We start from the raw sequence: 24,807 nt of genomic DNA on the forward strand, positions 1-24,807 counted from the left end.
CCCTACCAGCTGCGGTTCCGTTCCTGGCACATCAGGAGCGAAAATTAACAAAGGATTGGTTTTTCTTTAATTTCCTTCCAATCAGCATTTTTTGCGCTGGCTGCCATCCACCGGCCTGACCCGGAGCTCAGGAAATGAGGAGAGCGGGGGCGAAGAATGAAGGGCGATTGGGCAAGCGGGCTGAGCAAACACAGGAGATCAAAGATTGTGCTGGGTCCGCCCGGCCGGGGATAAAAGCGAGCGGGCCCCGGAGAGGCGGCGCAGAAGACGCTCCGTCTGCGCCCGCTCCACGCTCAGACCGGGAGGATGAGGCTCACCATCCCCGCCCTGCTGGCCTGCGCGGTCCTGGGTGAGTGCGGGCGCGGGGAAGGCCCCTTAGCCTCCGGACCCCGCCACACCGCCCCCTGGGAAGCACGGGAGCCTTTCCTCAGCCCTTCCCGCCGCAGCTCCGCCTCCGCTGCAGCCCTGCCTCAGGGACAGCTGTGTGCCTGCGCGCCTCTGCAGGTTCCTCTCGCGCCTCCCGCTATTTCACGCTGTTGCATTTTCCTCCTCCTCTTCCCTAATAAATCTTGTAATAAAGGAATACAATAAATTAGAGCACTCCCATCACGGCTTGTCAGATCTCTTCCCTGGGGCCTCCTCAGTCAAGTCCAAACGGTTTAGCGTGGCATTCAAGGCCTCCCCGACCTGATCTCCTCTTTGGCAGTCTGATGTCTCATGGGAGTCACTGGTGCTGACAATGTCCTGCTAATGACGCATAGCTGTCCAGGGGTTTGGAGTGTGGGATTTAAAGCCAGACTTCTTGGGTCCTCAGCAGTGAGAAGGGTAGTACGACCCTGCCTGGGAGGGTAGGTGAGGATAGTTAGGCCATGGGTCCAGGCACCAGCGGAGTTTGTTGCACACATCCCTGCAATGGGGGCTGTCACTGGATGGCCTCTCCCACTCTCCTCACCTCCTGAGATTATTGGGCCCCCTTTATCCTGTAACTTCTGCCTGCTACTTATGGTACATGTATCACATTTGGAGATTTCCATGTTTAGTCATTTGTCTCTCTTGAAAAAGTTTACCCTTGAGAGTCGTTTCCACAATTTTTGCCTTTGCCTCACCCCTTCCCCACTCCCCATCCCGAAGGACCTCATAGGGCTGTGCAAGGTAAGTGCATGATTGAAGACAAATTCCTGCCCATGGGAACTCCGGGAGGGGCAGTTTGGGGAGGGTCTGGAGAAGGGATTTGGGGAGGGCCTGCCACTGGTTCCTGATGCCTCCTGTGATTTCCCAGAGCTGAGTTGGGGTAAAGGGTGGTTGGGGCAGCAAGTTCCCCATGCTTCCTCCTTATGTGTTCTGTAGAATTGGCGCCCTCTCAGTCTGCTGCTTTGTGGATATTCTTCAGCTTCCTTGAGTTAGTTGATCCAGGGAGAGTGGAGATAACAGAGGGTTTTGGGGACAGTGCCAAAGCTCACACGATGGGGACAACACATCTGCAACCACATGGATTTTAGTAGCTACAGCCATGGCTGACTTTAGCTTCTCCTAATTGCCGCTCAAAAGGCTGGTGAAAATGAGGGTCAATGGAAACACAGAGAACCACTGAATATGTGGAGTTCCTGATTATTCCTGGGACAGAGGATGACAGACAAGTGTGAGAGGCAAATTCATTATCTTATCAACCATTTACCTCTATCTCCTGGCCAACCAGACAGAAATAACGCAGAATGTTATCTTCTTTAGTTCCCTGGGCAGAGACCACAGCCTGGAGGCCTGGTTTCTACACCAGTCTCAGCCACTAACGATTGGCTGGGTAAAACAGCCGATCACTCTCTGAACACAGCTCCCTCCTCTTTTAAAAATGGTAATTCATACCTTGTTAGCTTCCTGAGTGGTGGTATTGAGCCAATGCCTTGAAGTGGTTGCAAATGCCCTGTCACACTGATGAGGCTTAAGTCTCACTGCAGTCCCATGATAGTGAGGGAAGGAGGCACAGAGAACACAGAGGAGCAGATTGTGGTCTCCTATTGAGAACTAAAGATCAAGCCACCATTCTCTGGCCAGCAACGGGTGGCAAACTGGGAGGTTGTTAGGGTTCACGCCTCTTGTCCCCAGTTTCAGAATGCAGTGAAACCTGCACCCTAACATTGTTCACGGACAGGAGTGGGAGGAGGACAGGACAGAGGGGAGGTAGCCTTCAAGTCCCTTCAGAGGGTGCTGCTGTCTCTCCCACTGGAAGGAGACCTCTGGCCTTTCTCCCCTAGGGCTGTGTCTGGCTGTCCCCGAGAAAACTGTGCGATGGTGCACCGTCTCAAATCATGAAGCCAGTAAGTGCACCGCTTTCCGTGACAGTATGCAAAAAGTCCTTTCTGAGGCTGGTCCTCTTGTCGCCTGTGTGAAGAGAACCTCCTACCTTGAGTGCATCAAGGCCATCGCGGTAAGTCACTGCTGCCTAAAGGGGAGTGGAAGACAGTCCATCTTCCTCTTGCTCCTGGTGTTCTGGAACAATTCTGTACTCACACATAGCAGCTGATGTGTGGGGCAGTCAACCCCCACTGTTAACAAAACCACTTCAGAAATGGGCATAGGAGTGGCCATCTTTAATGATTCTTAAAGCAAAATCCAACATGCTCTGAAAGGGGACTGTTTTGAGGCCAGTTCTCTGAACTCAGGGAAAAAACAAGAATGTTTGCTATTAAAATGAGCATGTAACATTGTTTGGAAGTTCTCGACACATCATGGGAAGTAGATGAATGGTGCTCATCGGGAAGAGGGATACAGTGTCAGGATGACAGATGGTAGTGACCCCTTTGTTTTCTAGGCTTTCCAAGATCCTCTTCATTGCTGCAGCACTGTTCCTGCTCATTTGAACCTGTGTCAGACCCTGGGCTGGGCAATGGGGCTGCAGTGGTGAATTTAAACACACATGGTCCTTACTCTTGAGGAGCTTACAGTCTAGTGAGGAGAGAAGGAAAACATGCAAACAAGTAGACATGTAATTCCAAATTGGGTGACGTACAACGAAGGGGGAAAGTAGAGTGCTCTGAGAGCACTGGGTGTCAGGGACAATCTCCCTGAGAGGGAACAAGGAAGCTGAGACCGCAGGGATGAACACGGGTAAGCCAGGAGCCAAGGTAGAATGCTCCAGGCAGTGAACAGCAGCGTGTGCAAAGGGCCTGAGGCAGGGGAGAGCTGGGCTTGTTTGAGTTGCTATAGAGAAGCCAGGGTGACCAAGCAGAGGAAGCAGGAGGCTGGAAGGAGTGATGAGGTGGGAGAGGTAGACTCAGCAGATGGAGCTTGATTAACTCAGGGAATCAGTGATTTGCTACAAACAACTAGTGTGTCCTGGGTTTTTTGTTGTTTTAACAATATATCTTTATGATTACAAAGAGAGGAAGGGAAAGGGAGAGAGAGATAGAAGCATCAATGATGAGAGAGTCATGGAGCAACCGCCTCCTGCACGCTCCCTACTGGGGATCGAGCCAGAAACCCTCATATGTGCCCTGACAGGGAATTGAACCTCAATCTCCAGGATCATAGGTCGATGCTCAATTGCTGAGCCACATCAGCTGGCCTGTTCTGTTTGTTTTTAATTGGATCTCAGTTACTATCGTGACTTAATTATAATCCTTCAATTATGACATATGTTCAACTTTGGTCTATGAATGCCCCTCTTTATTTTTAAATATGTTAATAATATAAAATAACACTATCCACAAACCCACCACAAGTTCTCAAAACTTCATTATTGCCAATATTTTACTTCTAGGGCTACTTTGCGACAGCATCGGATTCTATGGGAATGGTGCCACTTGGGGTGGTGAAACCTACTGGCCCTGCTTACAATGGCCTAGTGTTTCCCCTTCCTGAGCAAACAGAATCCTGAGAATTTTCTGTCTTTTATGTTAGTTTTAAGGCTTATCTAGGTATGTGTAAATGAATGCATAGTTTTGCTTCTTAAAAAAATTATAAACATAACATTACTGTGTTGTCTATTGATACTTGCTTCTTCCTCCTCAATATTATGCTAAGACTCAGGCATGCTGTTGAATATAGCTATTGTTCATTCACTTTCAGAGCTCTACAAGAGTCCATTATGTTAATATACCACAGTTTATTTGTTCTTTTCTGGTAATTAGCCATTTGTACTATTTTCAGTTTTTATTATTCTAATCAGAAATTAAGAAATATTCTTACACAAATCTCCTGGGACACAAGAATTAAAAACTTCTCTTGAATATATATGTAGGGGCAGACTTGCTGAGCCATGGGACATGTATTAGACTTTAAAAACAATGCCGAATGTATATGATTTTTAAACAAATACAATATGATTATTTCAATTCCCACTTCCACTGGCAGTGGGAATAATTCACATCATTCTTGGCGAATCTGATATTTTATCACTGTGAAATAATCTCTATCTTTGGCAGTACTTTTTGACTAGGTTCTGATGCTAACATACCGCATAAACTTTCTTTTGGTTAGTATTCCCCTATACTTTTTTTCCATTTCTTTATTTTCAATTTTCTGTGTGCTAATGCTTCAGGTATGTTTTTTGAAAACTGTATATTGCTGGATTTTTTTTATTAATGCAATCTGACCATCTCATTTGTTTTATATGGCAAATTAGACCATTAATAATTATTGTTATTATTGATAAATTTGGACTTATTTATGATATATTACTTTTTTAAAATCCCACCCAAGGAATGTTTTTACTGATTTGAGAGAGAGAGGAAGGGAGGGGAGAGAGAAAGATCAATCGGTTATCTCCTCTACATACCCTGAACAGGATTGAACCCGCAACTGAGGTATGTGCCTTGACCAGGAATCAGACAGGCAAACTTTTGGTGTATAGGACATCACTCTAACCAACTGAGTCACCCAGCCAGGGTTGACATATTACTTTTTAATTTCTCTTAGTCCTGCTTTCCCTGATTCCTAATTTTTCCATTTCTCATTTTTAAAAATTGAGTTTGCATGTGTGTTCATTTGCACTGTTTTCCTTTTCTTTCACTTTTCTCTCTTACTAGTGGTGAATTTAAATACATCCTTAAATTATTTCCCCTATATTTTTACTATATACTTTTAGCTTACCAAAGTGTTAGAGTAAAATAATGACATCCCCCCCACCCCCGCCAAACAATCAAAGGACTATGGAATATAGTAGCTCAGACTTCCCTCTTCCCTGTTTAGATATTACTAGTCAATGTTTTATGTTGATCTTTATTAACCCCACAATGTAGATACTTCATGTACTTGTAGATTCTATATATAGATATATATTTATATGTGTGTTTGTGTGTCTGTGTATGTGTCTATGTATATGTGTGTGCACACATATCCAGAAACTCAGAAAGAGGGAGACAGAGAATATTTGGATTAATCTACATTTTTGCCATTTAATCTATTCACCATTATTTCTCATATTTCAGATCATCCTTCTGGACATGTTTTTTTCTTGAAATATGTACTTTTAGAGTGAATCTCTTGGTGTTAAACTTTCAGTTGCTTGCTTGTTTCCTTTGTATTATAGACTTGATTTGCATTTCCTAATGCATTTCCTAGTGATCTTGAGCATCTTTTCATGTGCTTATTGGCCAGTCACAGAATTTCTTTGAAGAAAGGTTTATTCAAGTCCTTTGCCCATTTTTGAATTTTTTTTCCATTGTTGAGTTTTAGCAGTTCTCTGTATATTCTTGAGTGATAATTTTGTTGAATGTATAATTCTAGTTTGACATTTTAACATTGCTTAAAAATATTATTCCACTGTCTCCTGATTTCCATTGTAGCTGTTGAGTAGTCCTATGTTGTCCTGTCCTTTCTCCAATCATCATTTCTGGATAATTTTGAGGTTTCATTTCCTTAGTCTATGATGTTCTGCAGATTCACTATGATATTTCCAGTTGTGGAAATCTTGATACTTATCCTGCTTAGGGTACATTGGATCTGTGGAGTCATGTTTTTCATCAGTTCTGAAAATTTTTGAGCCATTATGTCTTTAAATGCTGCCTTTGCCCAGTCTCTCCATTTTTTTCTTTTAAATTTTAGGATTCCGCCTGGCCAGGCGTGGCTCAGCAGTTGAGCGTTGACCTAGGATCCAGGCAATCAGGGTTTGATTCCTGGTCAGGGCACATGCCCAGGTTGTGGGCTCGATCAATGACTCTCTCATCATTGATGTTTCAGTCTCTCTCTCCCTCTCCTTTCCTCTCTCTGAAATCAATAAAGATATAAAAATAAAATAAAATAAAAAATAATAATAAATTTTAGGATTCCAAGATGACAGATGTTAGGTCTTCTTTAACCTAGACTCCATATCTTTTAATCCTTCTTTTATAATTTCCATCATCTGCACCTCTTTTGGGCAGCATCCAGTATAAATTCTTTATATACAGCTTCCAGTTTACTAATCCTCACTTTAAACATATTTAATCAACTTGTTGCCCATTCATTTACCTTTTAAATTTCAACAGTTATATATCAGTTTCTAGAAGCACCAGTTAATTTTTTTTTTAAATTTTTATTCCTGGTAATTTCCTTTCCACAGGCTCAGGCCTGTGGTTGTAGTCTTCATTGTGTATGTAAACTAAATACCTCATAGGTAGCTCTTCTCCATTGCATCTGACAGTTCCAACCTCTATACCCCTTGACTGCCCAAGGCTTATTTTCCTGTTGATGACCATGCATTGTGCCTTACCTTCTTCTGGGTTTGGTTATTTGTACCTACAAGGTCATGTTTGATTTTAATACTCTGTTGGTTCAGATTCCCCTCAGAATCCCTCCTGCTCTAGTGGACCCCATGAATTAAGTGTTGGCTCCTTGGTTCCTGAGCTCCTAAGGCTCCAATGATTCCTGCCCAGGATACTGGTTTGGCCAGGAGAGCCCCAACCTCACTGCCCTGGGAAAATATCTTGTTTATTTGCTTATTTATTTTTGTTCTACAGTGTGTGTGGTGGGCGAGGAGAGTCTCTGGAGGTTTTCTTGAGATACCAAGAATCCTCAAAGATTGTTTCATATCTGGTATCTAGTTGTGGAATGAAAATGAATGAATTTAATGGCACTGAAATGTACACTTAAAAATGGCTAAATGGTAAATTTTATGTTATGTATTTCATTACAATAAAACAAAACAAAACAACAATACCAACATTAAAAAGAAAAGTTTTGCCTTGGTCAGTTTGGCTCAGTGGTTAGAGTGTCAGCCTTTGGACCAAAGGGTCATGGGTTTGATTCCCAGTCAAGGGGATGTACCTCAGTTGCAGGTTTGATTCCCTAGCCCTGGTCAAGGCACAGGCGGGAGGCAACCAATCCATGTGTCTCTCTCACATCAATTTTTCTCTCTCTTCTCCCCTCCTTCTACTTCCCTTCCACTCTCTAAAAATCAATGGTTTTTCTGGCCCCGCCAGTCACTCTCACTCACCAGGGTGTAGGTGGTCTTTCCTAGAATTGCGGGTTTCATTGGTGTCTGGTCTGTTCCCTTTCAGGCAAACGAAGCAGATGCTGTATCGCTGGATGCGGGTTTGGTGTTTGAGGCGGGCCTGGCCCCCTACAACCTGAAACCTGTAGTGGCAGAGAACTATGGATCGAAAGACAGTAAGTTCTTCCTGGGGACCCCGGAGAGTTCGTGGCTGTTGCTCTCCTGATAGATGCTTGTTCTGTCCTGGTAGACTCTCGTCTTGTTTAGGCAGGTAATGGAGGAGTGAGTGGGCAATGTGGTGCCCTATGAGCCCCACAGGCACAGCTCAGAGCCTCTGTGACTTGGGGCGGGTTGAGGACTGGTGCTGCTGACACTGATCTCCTGGGCCAGGAAATGTGCTCCCTGGAGAAACAGAGCAGGCTGTGTACAGCCCGACCTGAACCATGAGAGTTTAGAGCTGTATACAGATGTCCCCAAGAACCACGGGTGCCTCATGCAGAGGAAAGACTACACTAGAGCAAACACTCGGAGTCCCAATAGCCTTGTGTCTTTTTCTGAGAGTAATCTGACTGTCCCTGGGCCTGTGTCTCTGGGTCCCAGGAAATACTTAGAGAAGAGTCAGGAATGTGGCCTCCAGTTTCCTTGTAGGCTTAGGTTGGTAGGTGTAGGCAGACAACCTGCACGGCCAGAGTAGGGAAAATCACTGGGGCACATGTGCACGTGGCTTTCTTGCCTGTGTTTGTCCCCTCTGTGGTCCTTTCCGTCCCTGCAAGCCTAGGAAAGTTATTGTGATCCCTCCCTTTCTAGGACCCAACCCCACAAAAGCGTGGCTTGTGGGTTCCCCTTCCCTAGTCAGGAGCCCAGCAGTGATGAGCAATGTTTCCCTGAGGCCCAGGCTGCGGGTCTCCCATTCACTGTTTCTTTGCAGATCCACAAACCCACTATTATGCTGTGGCCGTGGTGAAGAAGGGCAGCGGCTTCCAGCTGAACGAGCTCCAAGGCAAGAAGTCCTGCCACACAGGCCTTGGCAGGTCTGCTGGGTGGAACATCCCCATGGGCTTACTCTACTGGGAACTGCCTGAGCCACGTGAATCTCTTCAGAAAGGTAAGCAGGCAGGGGGCTGCGTGTCCTCAGGCAGATGTCCCTTCTTTAGGTGCTACACAGGCCACCCTGAGCTCACTCAGACATGATCAGGTGGTCATGTGTGATAATTCTTGGGGTGGAGGTGGGAGGTTAACCCGCTTTAAACTGGTCAGGTCTACCACACCAGCAGCCCTTGGGACGTTTCAGCTGAGTCTGTTCACTAGGCTCTCGACACCTCAGCAGAGGCTTTTAGGAGGAGTGGAAGGGGAAGGGCATCAGTCCTGACAGAGGGTTCAGGCAGGATCAGGGTCCCTGGGCCCTACTGTCCACTTCCCTGGGGTGCTTTCCTTTGTGTGGCTCATGTGTTTCCCATTCTGCTGGAGCATTCTCTGGTGGCCATCTGCTGGCCATGAGCTTGGCATGCACCTGTCCTGGTGGGTCTCATCTCCTGGGCATGGCTTCCAGGGGAGACGTCTGTCTGAGCTGTTCCAGTGTGACGAGGCAGGGAGGGGACCTGAGAGCAACAAGAGACAGGCCTTAGTTGGTGGTAGGCACCGCCCTGGTTCTTGGGGAGGGCTGTGGGAGAATAGTTGTTAACACGTCTCTTTTTGGAAACCTTGATCTTGACGAGTGAACACATACATGGGCAAGTTGGGCCTGTTATGGTGGTTCTGGTCACCCTCTGTTCACTCGTGAGCCTGGGCTGGGAGCTGTAAATGTCTTTGGCCAGGCTGGCTCATGCCTTGTGTTCCACATCTCTGTGTCGAGCAGCAGCGTCCAATTTCTTCGCGGGCAGCTGTGTCCCCTGTGCGGATCGGACAGCCTTCCCCAACCTGTGTCAGCTGTGTGCAGGAAAAGGGGCTGACAAGTGTGCCTGCTCCAACCACGAACCGTACTTTGGCTACTCGGGTGCCTTCAAGTGAGTGAGACTGGCTGCTGCTCCATGGCAGCTGAAGTGTTCATTGTTTTCAGGCTAGGAAACTCTCTCTGACTCACAGCAGAGTCCAGCCTACAACGGGAGTGTTCCCGAGACCTAATCCCCTGTGACTCAATGGTCCACCTGGGACTCTCTAGGCCAGGCCAGTGCACGCTCCCTTCATGTGACATTGATAAGGAAACCCCTTTTCTGGGAACTCTTCTGTCTTCCCTGAGCCCTTGAATCTGGCCATTCTGTCCTCTCACTGTACTGGGCATAGCCGGAGGGGACAGGCACTTCCTTAGTGTCCGGCCTATTTTTCAGGGAGTGGCCTCTGTTTTCTATTGCAGCAGTGTCCCTTTCTCAATGTACTGGCCTCTCTCCCGCCTCCCCTCCTGGCCTCCTTGCAGATTGCTCACATGGTTCATTTCTTGCTTCTTTTCCCTTGGTTTTATAGCAAGATAAGGGTACTTTTTTCCCCTCAGGAGATACTATGCCTTTACCCTCCATTTCAGAAGTTTGAAAGTTCTTCTCTGTACTGAAATATCTTCATTGCCTTTTTGCTCCTTTGGGGCACATGGTGAAGGACCTCTAGCTCCTGTGAGCTCATCCCTCCCACATCGGTGGTACCGAAGATATCAGAGCCCCATGGCGTGTCCTCTACTGTTGGTCTGCAGAGGTCTCCATCAGGCTCTCCTTTTATCCCGGGGCTGGACAGTGTGATCAGACCATCAAGCCCAAGGAGAAGGATCTGTCCCGCAGAAATCCTCCTAATGTATTTCTTCTCACAGGTGTCTGATGGATGGTGCTGGGGACGTGGCCTTTGTCAAGCACTTGACAGTAATGGGTAAGTGATAGAAGAATTTGTAGATCTCTTCCAAACAGTGGGCCTTCTCTTTTTCCTGCCTCCTTTTTCATGCTCAGTAGTCAGACATGAGCATAGTGTATTCCTTCTTGGGTTTCTGCCTGTGCAGAGGTATGTGTCTGTGTGATCCCCCGTTGGACTCATGGGCCTCTTTCCATCATTCAATCTCCTGGACACAGGGTCCCTTCCTTCTGTTAAGTGTTGCCACAGCAAAGGATTGGGGACAGATCTGGACAATCTTGGCCTATAGTCAGCCTACTGAGATGAGACCAATGTGGGGTAGGAGGCACTCACCCCTGCACTGGGTACCTGAAGCTTTCTTTCTTGTAACTGGTTGTGGGATCTTAAGCAAGTCAGTTTCCTTGTGTTCTCTGGCCCTCAGTGTTGCTCCAGGCTTCTAAACTCACACATTTCATGACACAGTGGGATTACAAGGGAGGGGGAGGGGGGACCACAGCTCATGGCTTTTCCTGCAGTACCTTCACCTGGACTTTCCTCCCCCAGAGAACCTTGCACAACAGTCTGACAGGAACCAGTATGAGCTGCTCTGCAGGGACAACACCCGAAAGCCAGTAGACAAATATGATGAGTGCCACCTGGCCAGCGTCCCTTCCCATGCCGTTGTGGCCCGAAGTGTGGGTGGCAAGGAGGACTTGATCTGGGAGCTTCTCAACCAGGCCCAGGTACCAAATCTACTGTCTTCCCTCCTGCTTACTGGTCCTTGCTTGGATTTGGGGCATTTTCCTTCATTCCCTTATTGCCATGGTAGAACCTTCTGTTTTCAGGACATAGTGGGGATTATGCCACACACCATCCACTTATCTAAAAGTGCTCAGCAGGGGCTGTTCTCAGAGTGGCACAGAGCCTAGTTCTGCCTTGTTGTCTGACAGATCCCTACATTTTGGACCAGTGACATGAAGATGCTCCTTACTGCTCTATTCCATTTTTTTCCATCTATCAGGCCTTCTAGGACAAGGGCAAACACCCATGCCCCCATGAGGCCTTCCATGACTTTCCTAGGAGGAAATGGTCTCTTTCTTGATGTCTCTCAACCTGACTACAAGGGAGCTGCATGCATCACCAGCTTTACATCCCTAGAGCAGCAGAATGCCAGAAATGAGCCAACTGTCTATCATCTAGCCCTCCCATCTGTCCATCAAGAGTTTAAGTGGCAATCACACAGTGTCAGCCTCTGATGGAGATACTTTCCTTGCACTCAGCCATCAACCCAGCCAGGGAGACAAGCACAGAAACATGTCCAGGGGAAAAGGATGTGGCGTATCTCCCAGAAGGCTATGAGTAACAAAGGTGATGGGTAGGAAAGAGCAGGCCTGACTACCCTCGTTCCTGGCATCTCGAAAATTTCATGGTTTAATTTTGTTTTCTAGATTTTTGTTTTTCTTTAGTTCCATCTCACAGCCTACTTTGTCACTGTAGCCATTCACTGTTGTTTTACTATAAACAGGAACATTATGGCAGAGATAAATCTAAAGACTTCCAGCTCTTCAGCTCCCCTCATGGGAAGGACCTGCTGTTTAAGGATTCTGCCCAAGGGTTTTTAAAGGTTCCCCCTAAGATGGACTCCTGGATGTACCTGGGATATGAGTACGTCACTGCTCTTCGGAATCTCAGGGAAGAGACACGTAAGTACTTGGGAAGGATCATATGATCTTAGGAGCTTGGAAACACGGTGAGGGCAGGAGCTTCGAAACCTGCTGAGGGCAGGGACCAGTGATAGAGTCTGTCCAAGTACTGAACGCCTGCCCTGATGTCCCTTTATCTGCCCTACCTGTTGGATAGATGCTAAATGGCATTCATCATCATGAGATAAGCCTGGACATCACCAAAGGGCATTAAAGGAAAGTCATGCTTAAAATGACATTATTTCCCTTGTATAAATCAGACTGCCCCAACCACTTTGTGAAGCCAATTAGCCTGGCACAAAGTAAGTCAAAGAGAATGAAATTAATTTCATATCTATAGCCAGTACTATGATCAACATGTGGCTTAGTGAAGCTAGAGCTCTAGACAGGTCCATCCTGTTCCTGAATTTCCTTCGGTCACTAGAGGTTTGCTTGATCATTCATTCATTCATTCACTCATTCATTCAACAGAGACTGATTGATTATCTGGCCATAGATTGTGCTAGGTGCTGGGTATATAATGGTGAGACAAACATATATTAGATTCTGCTACCATGAAACTTTCTCACCAGTGGAGAAGACAAATGTCCAATAGATAGTCATTCTATTGAATGATCAATTAAAAAGGAGAGATTTACTCAAAAGAAGGGGGGGAGGGGGAACCACAACAAAATACCATGGTCCTATGAGACCATGAAAACAAAAACAGGTCCTGGAGTTGAGGTAAGGATTCTCTGAGGAAGTGGCTCTTGAGCTGACTCTGATGGTTAAGTAGATGTCCATTTACTCAGCAGACATTTATTGTGCTGATCACGAGCTAGGCACTGTCCTGAACAATGAGGATGCTGTGGAGAAAAGGGACAGGCATGGCCCTTGCCTGGCTGAGCTTCTGTTCTCCTAACAGGGAACAGACAATAAACAATGAACAAATAAATAAGAACAGCTCAGGTAGCTAAGTGTTATTTCAAAAAGAAGAGGAAAAAACTAGCCTGAAGTGATATTGTGCCTGGTGGTTGGAAGAATGGTTGGCTTCTCAGAAGAAATAATTTTAAGCTAAATCTAAATGATAAGTCAACCAAGAGATTGTTATTGCCTATGCTTTCTAAGATGATTAATCCCTTGAATGGGATATGTTTGGGCAAATCCCAGCCTTTTCATGAAGACAGTCAGTAGCATTCATAACCAGCAGGCAGCTTCTGGTGTCTCATCTGAATTCCCATTCTCTTTCTTATGCCCTAGGCCCAGATACCTCAAAGGATGAATGCAGGAATGTGAAGTGGTGTGCAATAGGCCACCACGAGAGGGTCAAGTGTGATGAGTGGAGTGTAAACAGTGGAGGGAAAATAGAGTGTGAATCAGCAGAGACCACTGAAGACTGCATTGCCAAGATCATGGTATGTCACTCCTGCCTCCATAGGGCAGCACCCCTGCCACTGCTGCCTGCCTGTCCCTAAGGCTGAGCAAGCATTCCTGGGAATGATATGAAAACCCAGGAATAATCAGATATGTGGGCAACCAAGTCATTGGCCAAAATGGGTTAGTTTTGCCCTCATTTTAGGAGCCCAGCCCTACAGGACCTTCAGTACTTTTGAGCTTGTGGATCTGATGGGCTCCTTAGAGCTGGGCTCCACTCATCTGTCTTACAAAGGAGAATTCTTGGTGTTAGAAGGGTGTTGTGAGAATGTCTCTGAGACAGTGTGTCCTATTAGAGGACAGGCGGACTGAATGTGGGTCTTTGCTCCTGAAAAAACTAAGCAAGGCACCCAGAACTGATCATCAGTTCATGATGGTTTGGGTGAAAATGAGAGTACATTTTACTTTGTATGCTGGGTGTGCTTGGCTGATCCTTTGGGGGTCCAGAACTAGCAAAAACTCTCTCCTTGGTCCTTCATGACCTGTGCTGGGAAGACTTCTTCAAGGAAACACCTAGAGGGGCAGATGGGACAGGAAATGGCCTCTTTTCATCTGCTGTGATGCGCTGTGTCTTTGCAGAAAGGAGAAGCTGATGCCATGAGCTTGGATGGAGGCTTCATCTACATCGCGGGCATGTGTGGTCTGGTGCCTGTCCTGGCAGAGAACTATAGTAAGTGGAGGGGGCGCCTCTCAGTGTTTTATTTACTCTAGGCCACGAAGAAAGGAGGTGGGAAAATCATAGCCTGATTCATACCACATTGGCCATAAAGCTCTTGCTTACTCACCTCCTACTTCTCAGGCTCTGGGCTCCCTCATCTCTATCGCCAGTTATCTTGAAGGATAGATCTTCTATTGTACCTCCCACCAGGGGAAATGTTCTAGTTAAGAACATTGCAAAGTTCTAGTTAAAAGAGACCCCAATGCAGAGAACAGTTGGGATTCTCAGTTGGGATTCCTGGCAGGTCTTCTTGCTTGCAAAACTCACCCTTCTCCTGTTGTCCTGGTGCAGGGATTCAAGTATAGTTGCAGGGACCACTGTGGCCACAGGACAGAGCAGGAAACTCGAAATTAATAATTTTGGGCTAAATTCCGTTGGACAGTGAGTTAAAGTGAATTTGCACAATCAAGAGAGCCTGGGCTTTTTGGGAATTGGTGATATGTAGTTTTCCTGGCTCTTTTTATTCTGATCTGCAACATGGGAAAGGCATGATTTCGAAAATATAAATGAGTATTTAATGACTTCTTCATTTTCTTTTCTCCAGAAACTTACGAAAATTGTGAGACCACACCGGAAAAAGGTGAGTTGGGATTGGTAACCTCTTGAGTTTAAGATAAATTCCATTGCTTTTGGGAAAGGGGAAGATAAGTTTAAATTCAAATCAAAAATAGATAAGGCAATGGAAAAGATCAATTTTTAGAATGCAAAAGAATCATGGAAAGATAAATGGTAATGATGGTTACTCTTTTACACTTGCCATGACTTGCACAAAGGATTTCCCATTTAATCCTATGAGGTAGGTCTTGTCATCCTCTAAGGATGTATAAGAGGACCAGTGGCTGAGAGAGTTTATAAGTATCTAGGCTCCTATGTCCAGTAAGCAAATCCACACCTTCCTCACCACTCCTGAGTGCCTTGCATTACATTAGGCCTGTACAGTTTCAGATGAGAGTTAGCACCAGCCAAGAAGCCTTGCATATTTGTGTCTGGCAGGGCTGAGGAGAAAAGCTAACACACACAGATGTCTAAGAGCATGAAATTACCTAGTCTCTCAGCCAGGGCTGGGCTCAGTAACCCAGGTCAATCTGGCTCTTGCCCAGGGTTCTAGCTGGAGTGGATCTGGAAAGATGGGGTGGGAGCAAGTCAGGAAGCCTTACACCCCAGGGAGCATCGGGCCCCAGAACCCTTATGCTCAGGCCTCTCCAGGTCATTTTCCAGCTACTAGTATGCAAGTCTTTCATTATAACTTCCCCTGATTACAACCTCCCAGCCTTTCCCCATCACTCTAGGAGCCAAGCTCAGCAGCAGAATATAGAAAGGCCTATTCTTATTCCATGGATAATAGGACTTCTCTGTTTTCTGTTATAAACAAGTTATTGAGTTAAATTAGAAAGTTGAAATCACAGGTTGATATTCCATTCCCAGTTTTAAGGATCAGCAACTATTTGCTGCTAAAGATGGCACCTGACTTGATTTTGACAGTTTCCATTTCACATATTTGTTTTGGTGCAAACCCGTATTCTTCTTATTATAAAATATCTGGCCAGAATATTCCCTGCAGTTTATTGGTCATATACTAATCTTTCCTAATAGTTGTTAGTGTGTATCATGTTGGAGTTACATGTACTCATCAATATTCATTCCTCTGATATTCCACAGTGAAGGGTGAGTTGCTGATTTAGAACTTCAGTAGCTTTGTGCATTCGGGAAGGGTCATACATCAGCCATTGCTCTGATGATAATATATTCTTACTATTTTGATTTTTCAGTTCAGATTAATCTTTACCTGACAGAGTGACTTGTACTTTACCTCACTCTGTTATTGGGAAGGGCCCTTTCAAAGACAGTAGGAATGATTCAGAATAATTTTGCTTCCATAGGGAGATTGCAGGCTTTGACTGCTGACAGACATTCTGGGGGGCCTAGAGGTGTTAATACATCCTTTTTTGGCGTCTTTCCTGTAGGGTATCTTGCTGTGGCCGTGGTTAAGTCATCATCACCAGATGACCTCACCTGGAACTCTCTAAAAGGCAGGAAGTCCTGCCACACTGCAGTAGATAGAACCGCTGGCTGGAATATCCCCATGGGCCTGCTGTATAGCAAGATCAACCACTGTGAATTTGGTGAGTCAATCCTGGGACGTCACTGTAGTCAGGGCGGCCCAGAAAGAGGGAAGAGAGTGGTCTGGTACAAAATTCTGCTGTGGCCCTGGTTCTATAGTAGTTCAAATTTGGTTAAAGTGAACCTCAAGGAAATACCTAAAAGGACAGTAGGGCTGGGGAGGTGAATCAGAATGGTTCCTTTTGGTTGCACATAATGGATTACCTTTCTCTCTTATGGAAAAGAGGAGAGGTGAGCAGTCCATGCTAACATGATCATTAGAAACCCAGGCTCCTTCTCTCTTCTGTTTCACCATTCTGAGCACGAGGCCTCCATCTTCAAGGTCATCCATAAAATGCCATCACATCCATAATACAGGAAGCCGCAAGGAGCAAGGAGCAAGGAGCAAGTTGCAACTTAAAGTGTATGCCACCTGCTGTTAACTTATTAAAGAAGCCATCGAGGAAATCTAATCCAATTACTTCAAGTAACTTCTTGCTGCTCAGAATTTAGGCACATAGTCCACTTAGCTGGAAAATGTCATCTTTTATTTGGGCATGTTTCTGCCCAAATAAAACCAGATCTTTGTTTTAAAAAAAATTAAAAATAGAATTACCATATGATCCAGCAATTCTACTTCTGGGTATTTATCCAAAGAAAAAACCACTAACTCAAAAAGATATATGCACTGCCATGTTCACTGCAGCATTATTTACAATAACCAAAATGTGGAAACCACCTAACTGTCCATCGATAGATGAATGGATAAAGAAAATGGGAGATACATATACACACACAATGGAATATTATTCAGTCATAAAAAATAAGGAAGTCTTGCCATTTGCAACAACATGGATGGACCACTGAGGGCATTATAGTAGGTGAAATAAGTCAGACAGAGAAAGACAAATACTGTGTAATCTCACTTATATGTGAAATCTAAAAAAAAAAAAAGAAGAAGAAACCAAACTGAGCTCATAGATACAAAGAACACATTGGTGGTTGCTAGAGGCCAGGGGTGGGGTTGGGCAACATGGGTGAAGGGGGTCAAAAGGTACTAACTCCCAGTTATGAAATAAGCCATGGGGATGTGATGTACAGCATGGTGACTAAAGTTAATGCTGTGTTACATATTTAAAAGTTGCTAAGAGAGATCTTAAATTTCTCAATCATAAGGAAAAAAAATTGTAACTGTAGACAACATATGTTAACTGGGCTTATTGTAGTGATCATTTCACAATATAATCACAATTATTATGTTGTACACCTGAAACAAATGTAATGTTAAATGTCAATTATATACCAGTAAAAATAATTAATGGAGAAAACAATTTAAAAAACTAGATCTTTGTTACTAAGGAACAAGGGGAAACGGCTACAGGGTCAACAGCTATAATCCCTGCCTTCGGGCTAACCAAGTGACTGCCCATTTCCAGGACCCTTCCAAGGGGTGCGAGTCAGTATATTCTCTGTCCTCTGAATATCTTCAGGTATGAGCTTAGTTATAGCCCCTAAAAACCCATGTGTAAGTTCACCATGGACAAATATTTCCTAATCGTTCTCATTTACATGAACTTCCTGAGTATGTCCTCCCTGCCACCTCCAAATATGTGCAACTAATGTAAAAAGGAGAGGCCTCTAAAAACAGTTATGAACCAGACAAGTCCTGTGTGTGTGGACTGGAGATTGCATTTATGCACCCAGTTGTTCTATGACACCAGTTTGACAGGAGGTGAAGAGTGGCTGGGGTGATATTCAGAAGTTCTGGTTCCCAGCCAGCAAGGGCACCACCTCTGCTCTCCTGAGTCTCCTGGAAGTTTTACAGCCAGGGAAGGGCAGCTGAGCTGTGACTAAAATTCCCCAGCCCTTTTTTGGGCTTGGAGTTCTAAGTTCTATTAAAGCCTCTTCTAATTAATGGTAGGAGAAGAAAACATCTGAAAATAGGTGGTACAAGTTCAGGGAGGGAGACCTTTAATTTTATCCCCTTTATGTCATTTCTATCTCTTCTTTCTCTAGATAAGTGATAACACTCTCAGGGTGTCCATAGAATTCTCTCCATCCAAATTGTAATGGTCACTAACTTCTATTCCCAGTCTTAATTAAGTTTCCCTTTAATCCTATAGCCTGGCAGGTCCCAAGTTGGTGGCAGGTCCCAGAATAAATATGTTCTACCTGTCTTGGGCCATACACACCTGTTATTGTGTTAGATGAAGGCCATTCATATCAACTTAGTTAGGAAAAGCTGACTTCCTCTTGCCTTTCTGCACAGATAAATTTTTCAGTCAAGGCTGTGCCCCTGGGTATGACCAAAGTTCCAGTCTTTGTGCTCTATGTATTGGTTCGAAAAATAGTCCAGGAAAGGAGTGTGAACCCAACAACAACGAGAGATACTATGGCTACACGGGGGCTTTCAGGTAAGTCTTATAACCCTGATATGAATATAATAATACTCCCAGCTCTCACAAGATTCCTTTTTAGGAACTAAAGTGAGTTTCTTATGTTACTAGCCTGTTAGTTCTGCATGTATCAGTGCCACATTCAGCAACCATATGTAGAACCCTGTGTGAAGGGGCATCCAGGCCCCTCCAGAACACCATCTCCAGGACCTGGCTGTCATAGACAGCAAAGATTGGCAGTATGGTGCAAATTAGAAGTTCTCAACAGAGGGCAATTTGCCCCTGGGGACATCTGGCAGTGTCTGAAGATGTTTTGTTTTGTTAATCCTCACCTGAGGATATATTTTTCCATTGTTTTTTTTTTTTAGTAAGAGTGGAAGGTTGGAAGGGAGGGAGGGAGAGGGAGGGAGAGAGAGAAACATCTATGTGAGAGAGACATATCAGTTGGTTGCCTCCCACATGTGCCCTGACTGGGGCTTGGGATTGAACCTGCAACCCAGGTATGTGCCCTTCACTGAGAATTGAACCTGCAACCCCTTGGTGTGTGGACTGACACTCTAACTACTGAACCACATTGGCCAGGGTTCTGGAGATGCTTTTGATTATCAAATAGGGCTGGAGCAGGTTGGGGTGGGGTGAGGGTGCTACTGGCATCTAATTGGTAGAGGCTGCTAAACATCCTGCATGCATAGGACAGCATCCTACGACAAAGAGTTATCTGGCTCAAAATGTTACAAGTGCCAATGTGAAGGAGCACTACCATAGTTGAATATAGGAGTCAGGGGCCTGGCTCATGTTCTTCCATGTATTTCTGGGGAACCTACAACCACACTCACTTGGAAATATACAAAAGTAAAGTACACAATTCTATATTCCCAACTACAATTCTATTTCATAGAATGTTTATCATTTTTATAGAGATACCTTATGATCTTATTACTTTTTAGCTATCCTTTCTGATTCAGGCCTGTGTTACTTAGTAGTTCATGAATCCATCAGCTGCACAATGATGGTAGTATCATAATTGAACTTCTCAGTGAAGAAAAAACAAAGGTTATCTCAATGTATCAGTTAGAACCACTTTGTGGGTTAAAGTCTACACATCACAGTCTACAATCACAGTCTACACATTTCCAATTTTACAAAGTAGAGTGTGAGTAAGATATCACCTCACTGGAAAACTACTCTCTAATATCTGTTTTGATGCTAAGAAAATGATGTAGCTCTCTGTTGGAGAAACTGTGCCAGAATTTAAGATATAATGTGTGGAACCAAGATTATGTAACTACAAAGCAAATTGGAGGTTTCTTTTTCTTTATTACTTACATTTGTAATATATGTAAGATTAGTGATAATCTATTATTTGTAACAATAGATTAGTGATACAAGGGGAGTCACAATTGCTAATGTGAGATGGCCAGCCCTAGATCTATAAGGTAGTCCTGAATGACAGATGTATCTCACTGACTTCCTCTCTTCTTTCTCCCTATCTGGTTCTCTGTAGGTGTCTGGTTGAGAGTGGAGACGTGGCCTTTGTGAAAGACCAGACTGTCTTTCAGAACACTAACGGTATGTGCACATGCTCCTCTATCCCTATAAATCAGGGCTGCTGTGTTCCCTTGTGTTCAGGATGCCTTGGTGAAAGTGTTCAATGGACTCTATCGGGCTCCAAAGCTCTGATTCTAAACAGTTAAGAGAGAAGTTTTCACCTGGAGAAGCAGAATGGTAAGAAATGTGAGGTTCCAGTGGCCCTGAATTCTCTCCCAGGAACCTTACCAAGGGTGCAGGCTTTATGCTGCCTGTCCCCTAAATACTTCAGGGCACATTTCTTAAGAACAAGAACATTCTCTTTTATACCTACATTACAATTACCAAGATCAGGATATTTATAATAACATGGATTTAATATTCATCAGGTCCATAGTCCATATTCAACTTTTCTGAATCATCGCAAAAGGGTCCTTCATAATTATTTCCTCTTTTTGCAGGTCCAATATATATTCCAATACATTCTATGTCCACTGAAAAACCTAGAGACAGTGGCACACCAGTAGGGATGAGCACCAGGATCTTGGATTCTAAGCCACCTCCAATAAAAGGAACTAGGGCCCCTTAGAACAATAGCTGATTCTAGAGCTAGGCAGGAAAAATATAAGGTGAGCTTGGAACAGCACATGGAAGTGCTCAGAGTGATGGGACATGTGAAAGCACATAGGAGCCATTTTGAAGGACCTCGCACTGGCCAAATCTGGGGCATTCTGAGCATTAAAATATAATAATAATAATAATAATAATAATAATAATAATAATAATGTAAGTGGTAATAACCCATTGAATAAAATAAGAATATATGAGTCCATCCTGATTAAACAAACAAAGGTAAAGGAACATATCTTATTGTAGAATGCTACCTAACAAATGGAGAAATAATTATTAAGTTAAAAAACTATCACTTGGCAAACAATATAGTAATAATTTATTCAATCAAGAATCATTATTGGATACTAAAACTAGTGGGTGAATATTGAATGGCTATGACATTCAAAAACAAGCCCTAGCCAGGTGGCTCAGTTGGCTGGAGTATTGTCCTGTTGATTGGAGCATTGTCCTGTACTACAAAAGGTTGTGGGTTCAATTCCCGGTCAGGGCACATAACTAGGTTGTGGGTTCGATTCCCGGTCGGGGTGCATATGGGAGGCATTGATGTTTCTTACATCAGTGTTTCTCTCTCTCTCTCTCTCTCTCTCTCACTCTTGCTCTCTTCCTCCTTCCCTCCCTTCCTCTCTCTCTAAAAATCAGTAAAAAAAATATCCTCAGGATTAAAAAAAATTAAAAAATTAAAAAAAGATTTTAAAGCTGTTAAGAATGAGTACTCCACCTGCTCGCTCTGTATTACTGCTTATAGAACCCACTACAGGTAGGCAGCTATTACTTCCCTTCCTTTCCTCATGTCCCTTCACACAACCTCAAATCTTTCCAACTCATCTAGAATGAACTCATGTGGAACCACCTCCTCCAAGAAGTCTTCCCTGATGGCACATGTACATCCACAACAGAATCCCCTGTCCATATTGCTAGTGTTGTTGAATTCATCACATTCTATAATCAACTGTGGCCACAGGAAATCTTTGAGCTCTTTTTTTCCTTCTCTTATATCCCCACACCAACTATAGTATGTGGCATATAAACGCTGAAGGAATATCGGTTTGGCTAATTTTCTTTCCTCCCTGCTATTATTTTTTTCTTTTTTCAAGGGCTGTCCTTTTTCCTGCTACCGAGGGTCACCCTAAGACTGGTTCTTTGACACTCCTTGATTTCTTTTTGTACTTTTCTGAGTAGAGCTCCCCTTCCTAGGCTTCGACTCTCCACTCTCTGAAATGACTCCAAAAGTTTTACCTCTTGAGAGGAATTTAGAGAGGAGGCCTAACCTAAATTGCCATGTGGTCATTTTCACATACAAAGTAGACTATGCAGTGGGGGAGAGGCAGGCAATTTGAGTTTTCTAGTAAAATTAAGTGTACATTTTGGGAGTGTAGGAAACAGGTCTTTTAACCTTCTATGTAAATAATATAAAATTTTATAATAGTGAATTCATGAAAAAGATTAGGAGAGAAGTAAAAGTGGGAAAACATATTTGAGAACAGCCTCCGGAGGAAGGAGCCAAAACCCTGAGAATGGGCGAGACTTTCTTTTCCAGAGAGAATACAGAGAAGATGGAGCGAAGGGCTGAGAACAGGCTATGGGCCTGTGTGCACAGAGGAATATACACATTTCACATAGAACCATCACGAGCAAGTCAGACTTGAAACACTGCTGCGGTTTCTGAAAGGGCTTCTGGGGAAAGTTCTTTTGCTTGTTGGTGTAAGAAGACATAGCACAGAGATGCCAACCAGTTGAGGGTCGTGTTCTTCCTGCACTGAAGCAAGAGATCCAAATGCTTTGGGATTTAGTAGGAATGAAGAACTTTTTGAACAGCATGCACAGAATATAGTCCACTCTTTTCTGGCTGGGTGGGGCAGATCGGAAGGAGTGGTCATTAGGAATTCCTGTTAAGTCTCTTCCTCTCCACATCATTATAACCTCAGAGTGTGGACTTCTGCTGGCCACTGGATCCAGTGGATTGGTCATATCCTCCCCCCGGAGAGGATGACTTGACCAAAGCTGTGAGCTGTGGCTGACCCCTCTTCTCTATCTCTAGGAAATAACACTGATGACTGGGCTAAGGGCCTAACGCAGGACCAATTCAAGCTGCTGTGCACTGATGGCACCAGGAAGGATGTGACCGAAGCTGAGAACTGCCACCTAGCCCGAGCCCCAAATCATGGTGTGGTCTCAAGGGAAGATAAGGCAGCTTGTGTTCGCCAGATGTTACTTGACCAGCAGGTATGAGCCAGCTGGGGCCTCCCACCTTCTTTCTGGGTGGTGTGGATTATTTGGGGAGAGCTCACAGCTAAATGCAGCCCACATTCTAACATTCTCTTTCTGGAAACTAGAATTGAGAGGGTATGGATCGTGGAACTGGATCTCTGAGGCCTGGCTCTCCTGGTCACTGATGTGCCCATCTGATGTGCATGTCCTCAGGTCTGCCTTCCTGCTTTGCCCTTGACTTTGCTCTGTGGTACCCTCATTTTCTGCACATCAGCATTTTTTTAAATGAAAGGGACTGAGTCTGTTTCCTAGACCTCCTTGACACAGGTCATGAAATGCAGATCTGTGTTTCCCTTTCCCTTACTTAGACAGACTTAGAACCGCTCCAATATCCAGAAAATCCAAGACCCCTACCCTTACAGAGCTTCTCCTCTGGAAAAAAACAACAACAAGCCAGGCCAGCCTTGGTGGGGAGAGGGGCTGCCTGAGATTTCTAATCCTAAAGGCTCCTCTACCCACAAACACCACCTTCTCCTCAGCAACAGCTTCCTACCTATTGATTCGCCATGTTTTCTTTTTTTAAAAATTAAGATAGCATATCTTTTTGAGTCCTCTTAAGGTAAATGATAATAATAATTCAGATTTAATGAAGATTTCCTAGGTGCTAAAAGGAATGCTACACTTTTTATAATCATCATTTCACTTATAACCTTAGGAAGCCTGGAGTAATTAAGCCTCTTGCCTAAGATAGGATCAAAGATGTAGTCAAACCCTGGTGAGGTGGCTCAGTTGGTTAGAGCATTGTCCCATACACCGGAAGATTGTGGGTTCGATTCCCAGTGCCTAGGCTGCAGGTTTGATCTCTGGTTGGGGTGCATACGGGAGACAACCGATTGATGTGCCTCTCACATCGATGTTTCTCTCTCCCCATTCCTTTCTTCCTAAATATCAATAAAAACATATCCTTAGGTAAAGATTAAAAATAAAAGATGTAGTCAAACATGATCTAGTAACAACTACCTTTACCATCCCTCTTTGGGTGGCTCACGTTTAATGTCTCCTTTGACAATGACACTTGGAAGGGACATGTTTCTGTTTGTCCTCTCATTTCCTGGAAGCAGCCCACAAGGCCATGGCCAAGGAAGTGGGGTAGAGAGGTCAGAGAAATCAGGAGTGGGTGGTTGGGTGGGAGGGACTTCACAAAGAAGGTGGAACCAGGAGGAACCCTACACAAGACTTTGGGACTTCATGAAAGCATGGAGCCATGGTCAAAAGTGGGTGAACACCAGGTGAAGGAGGTGGAGAGATCCTGAGGCATCCTCTGTAGCTTCCCTTTCTTCCCAAAGCTGGTTCCTAGCTTTTAGCCTCCTCCATCCCATCCATGTGCTCCTAGTTGCTCACTGCTGCAGGTCCTCATGTACTTTCTATTCATTTGACAGGACTTATTTGGAAAAAAAGGAAATACCTGCTTGGGTGACTTTTGTTTGTTCCAATCTAAAACCAAGGACCTTCTGTTCAGGGATGATACAAAATGTTTGGCCAAACTTCAGGACAAGACAACATATGAATCCTACTTAGGAGCAGAATATGTTACTGCTGTGGCTAACCTGAAACAATGCTCAACTTCAAGTGAGTAGGAAGAACAGCATGGGGGAAGCTGCGAATAGGGTCCTGGGTGGTGGGTAAAAAATGAGAAGTGAGCTATAGCCCCCAGGAGATGACCAGTGGACAAAATGAAACAATGAGGGGACAGCTAAATCCCAGAACATATGAAGGCTACTTGTATGGGTAGTTGGCAAGGAGGCCATGGGCTCAGAGTACTAAAGTAGTGAACTGCCTAGATATGCAGAATTCCATGTTATTACTAAGAAAAGGAAGAGGTTTATGTGCCCATGCCCA

The 24,807-nt window shown here is 44.5% G+C and overlaps 1 protein-coding gene across 1 annotated transcript; it reads left to right on the forward strand.

The window, feature by feature from the left end:
- The first annotated feature begins 2,250 nt into the window (after positions 1 to 2,250).
- Positions 2,251 to 22,929, forward strand: LOC107546068 (serotransferrin-like). Its single transcript, XM_016224320.2, has 14 exons — positions 2,251 to 2,422; positions 7,473 to 7,581; positions 8,334 to 8,510; positions 9,261 to 9,408; positions 10,197 to 10,252; positions 10,775 to 10,953; positions 11,736 to 11,913; positions 13,153 to 13,307; positions 13,906 to 13,996; positions 14,589 to 14,624; positions 16,009 to 16,167; positions 18,414 to 18,558; positions 20,045 to 20,109; positions 22,739 to 22,929. Exons 1-14 carry the CDS (start codon positions 2,339 to 2,341, stop codon positions 22,927 to 22,929), a joined length of 1,773 nt encoding a protein of 590 aa, XP_016079806.2. The 5' UTR covers positions 2,251 to 2,338.
- The last annotated feature ends 1,878 nt before the right edge of the window (positions 22,930 to 24,807 follow it).

This window comes from Miniopterus natalensis, chromosome 15 (genome assembly GCF_054644295.1).
Source record: "Miniopterus natalensis isolate mMinNat1 chromosome 15, mMinNat1.hap1, whole genome shotgun sequence".
Lineage (NCBI taxonomy): Eukaryota > Metazoa > Chordata > Mammalia > Chiroptera > Miniopteridae > Miniopterus > Miniopterus natalensis.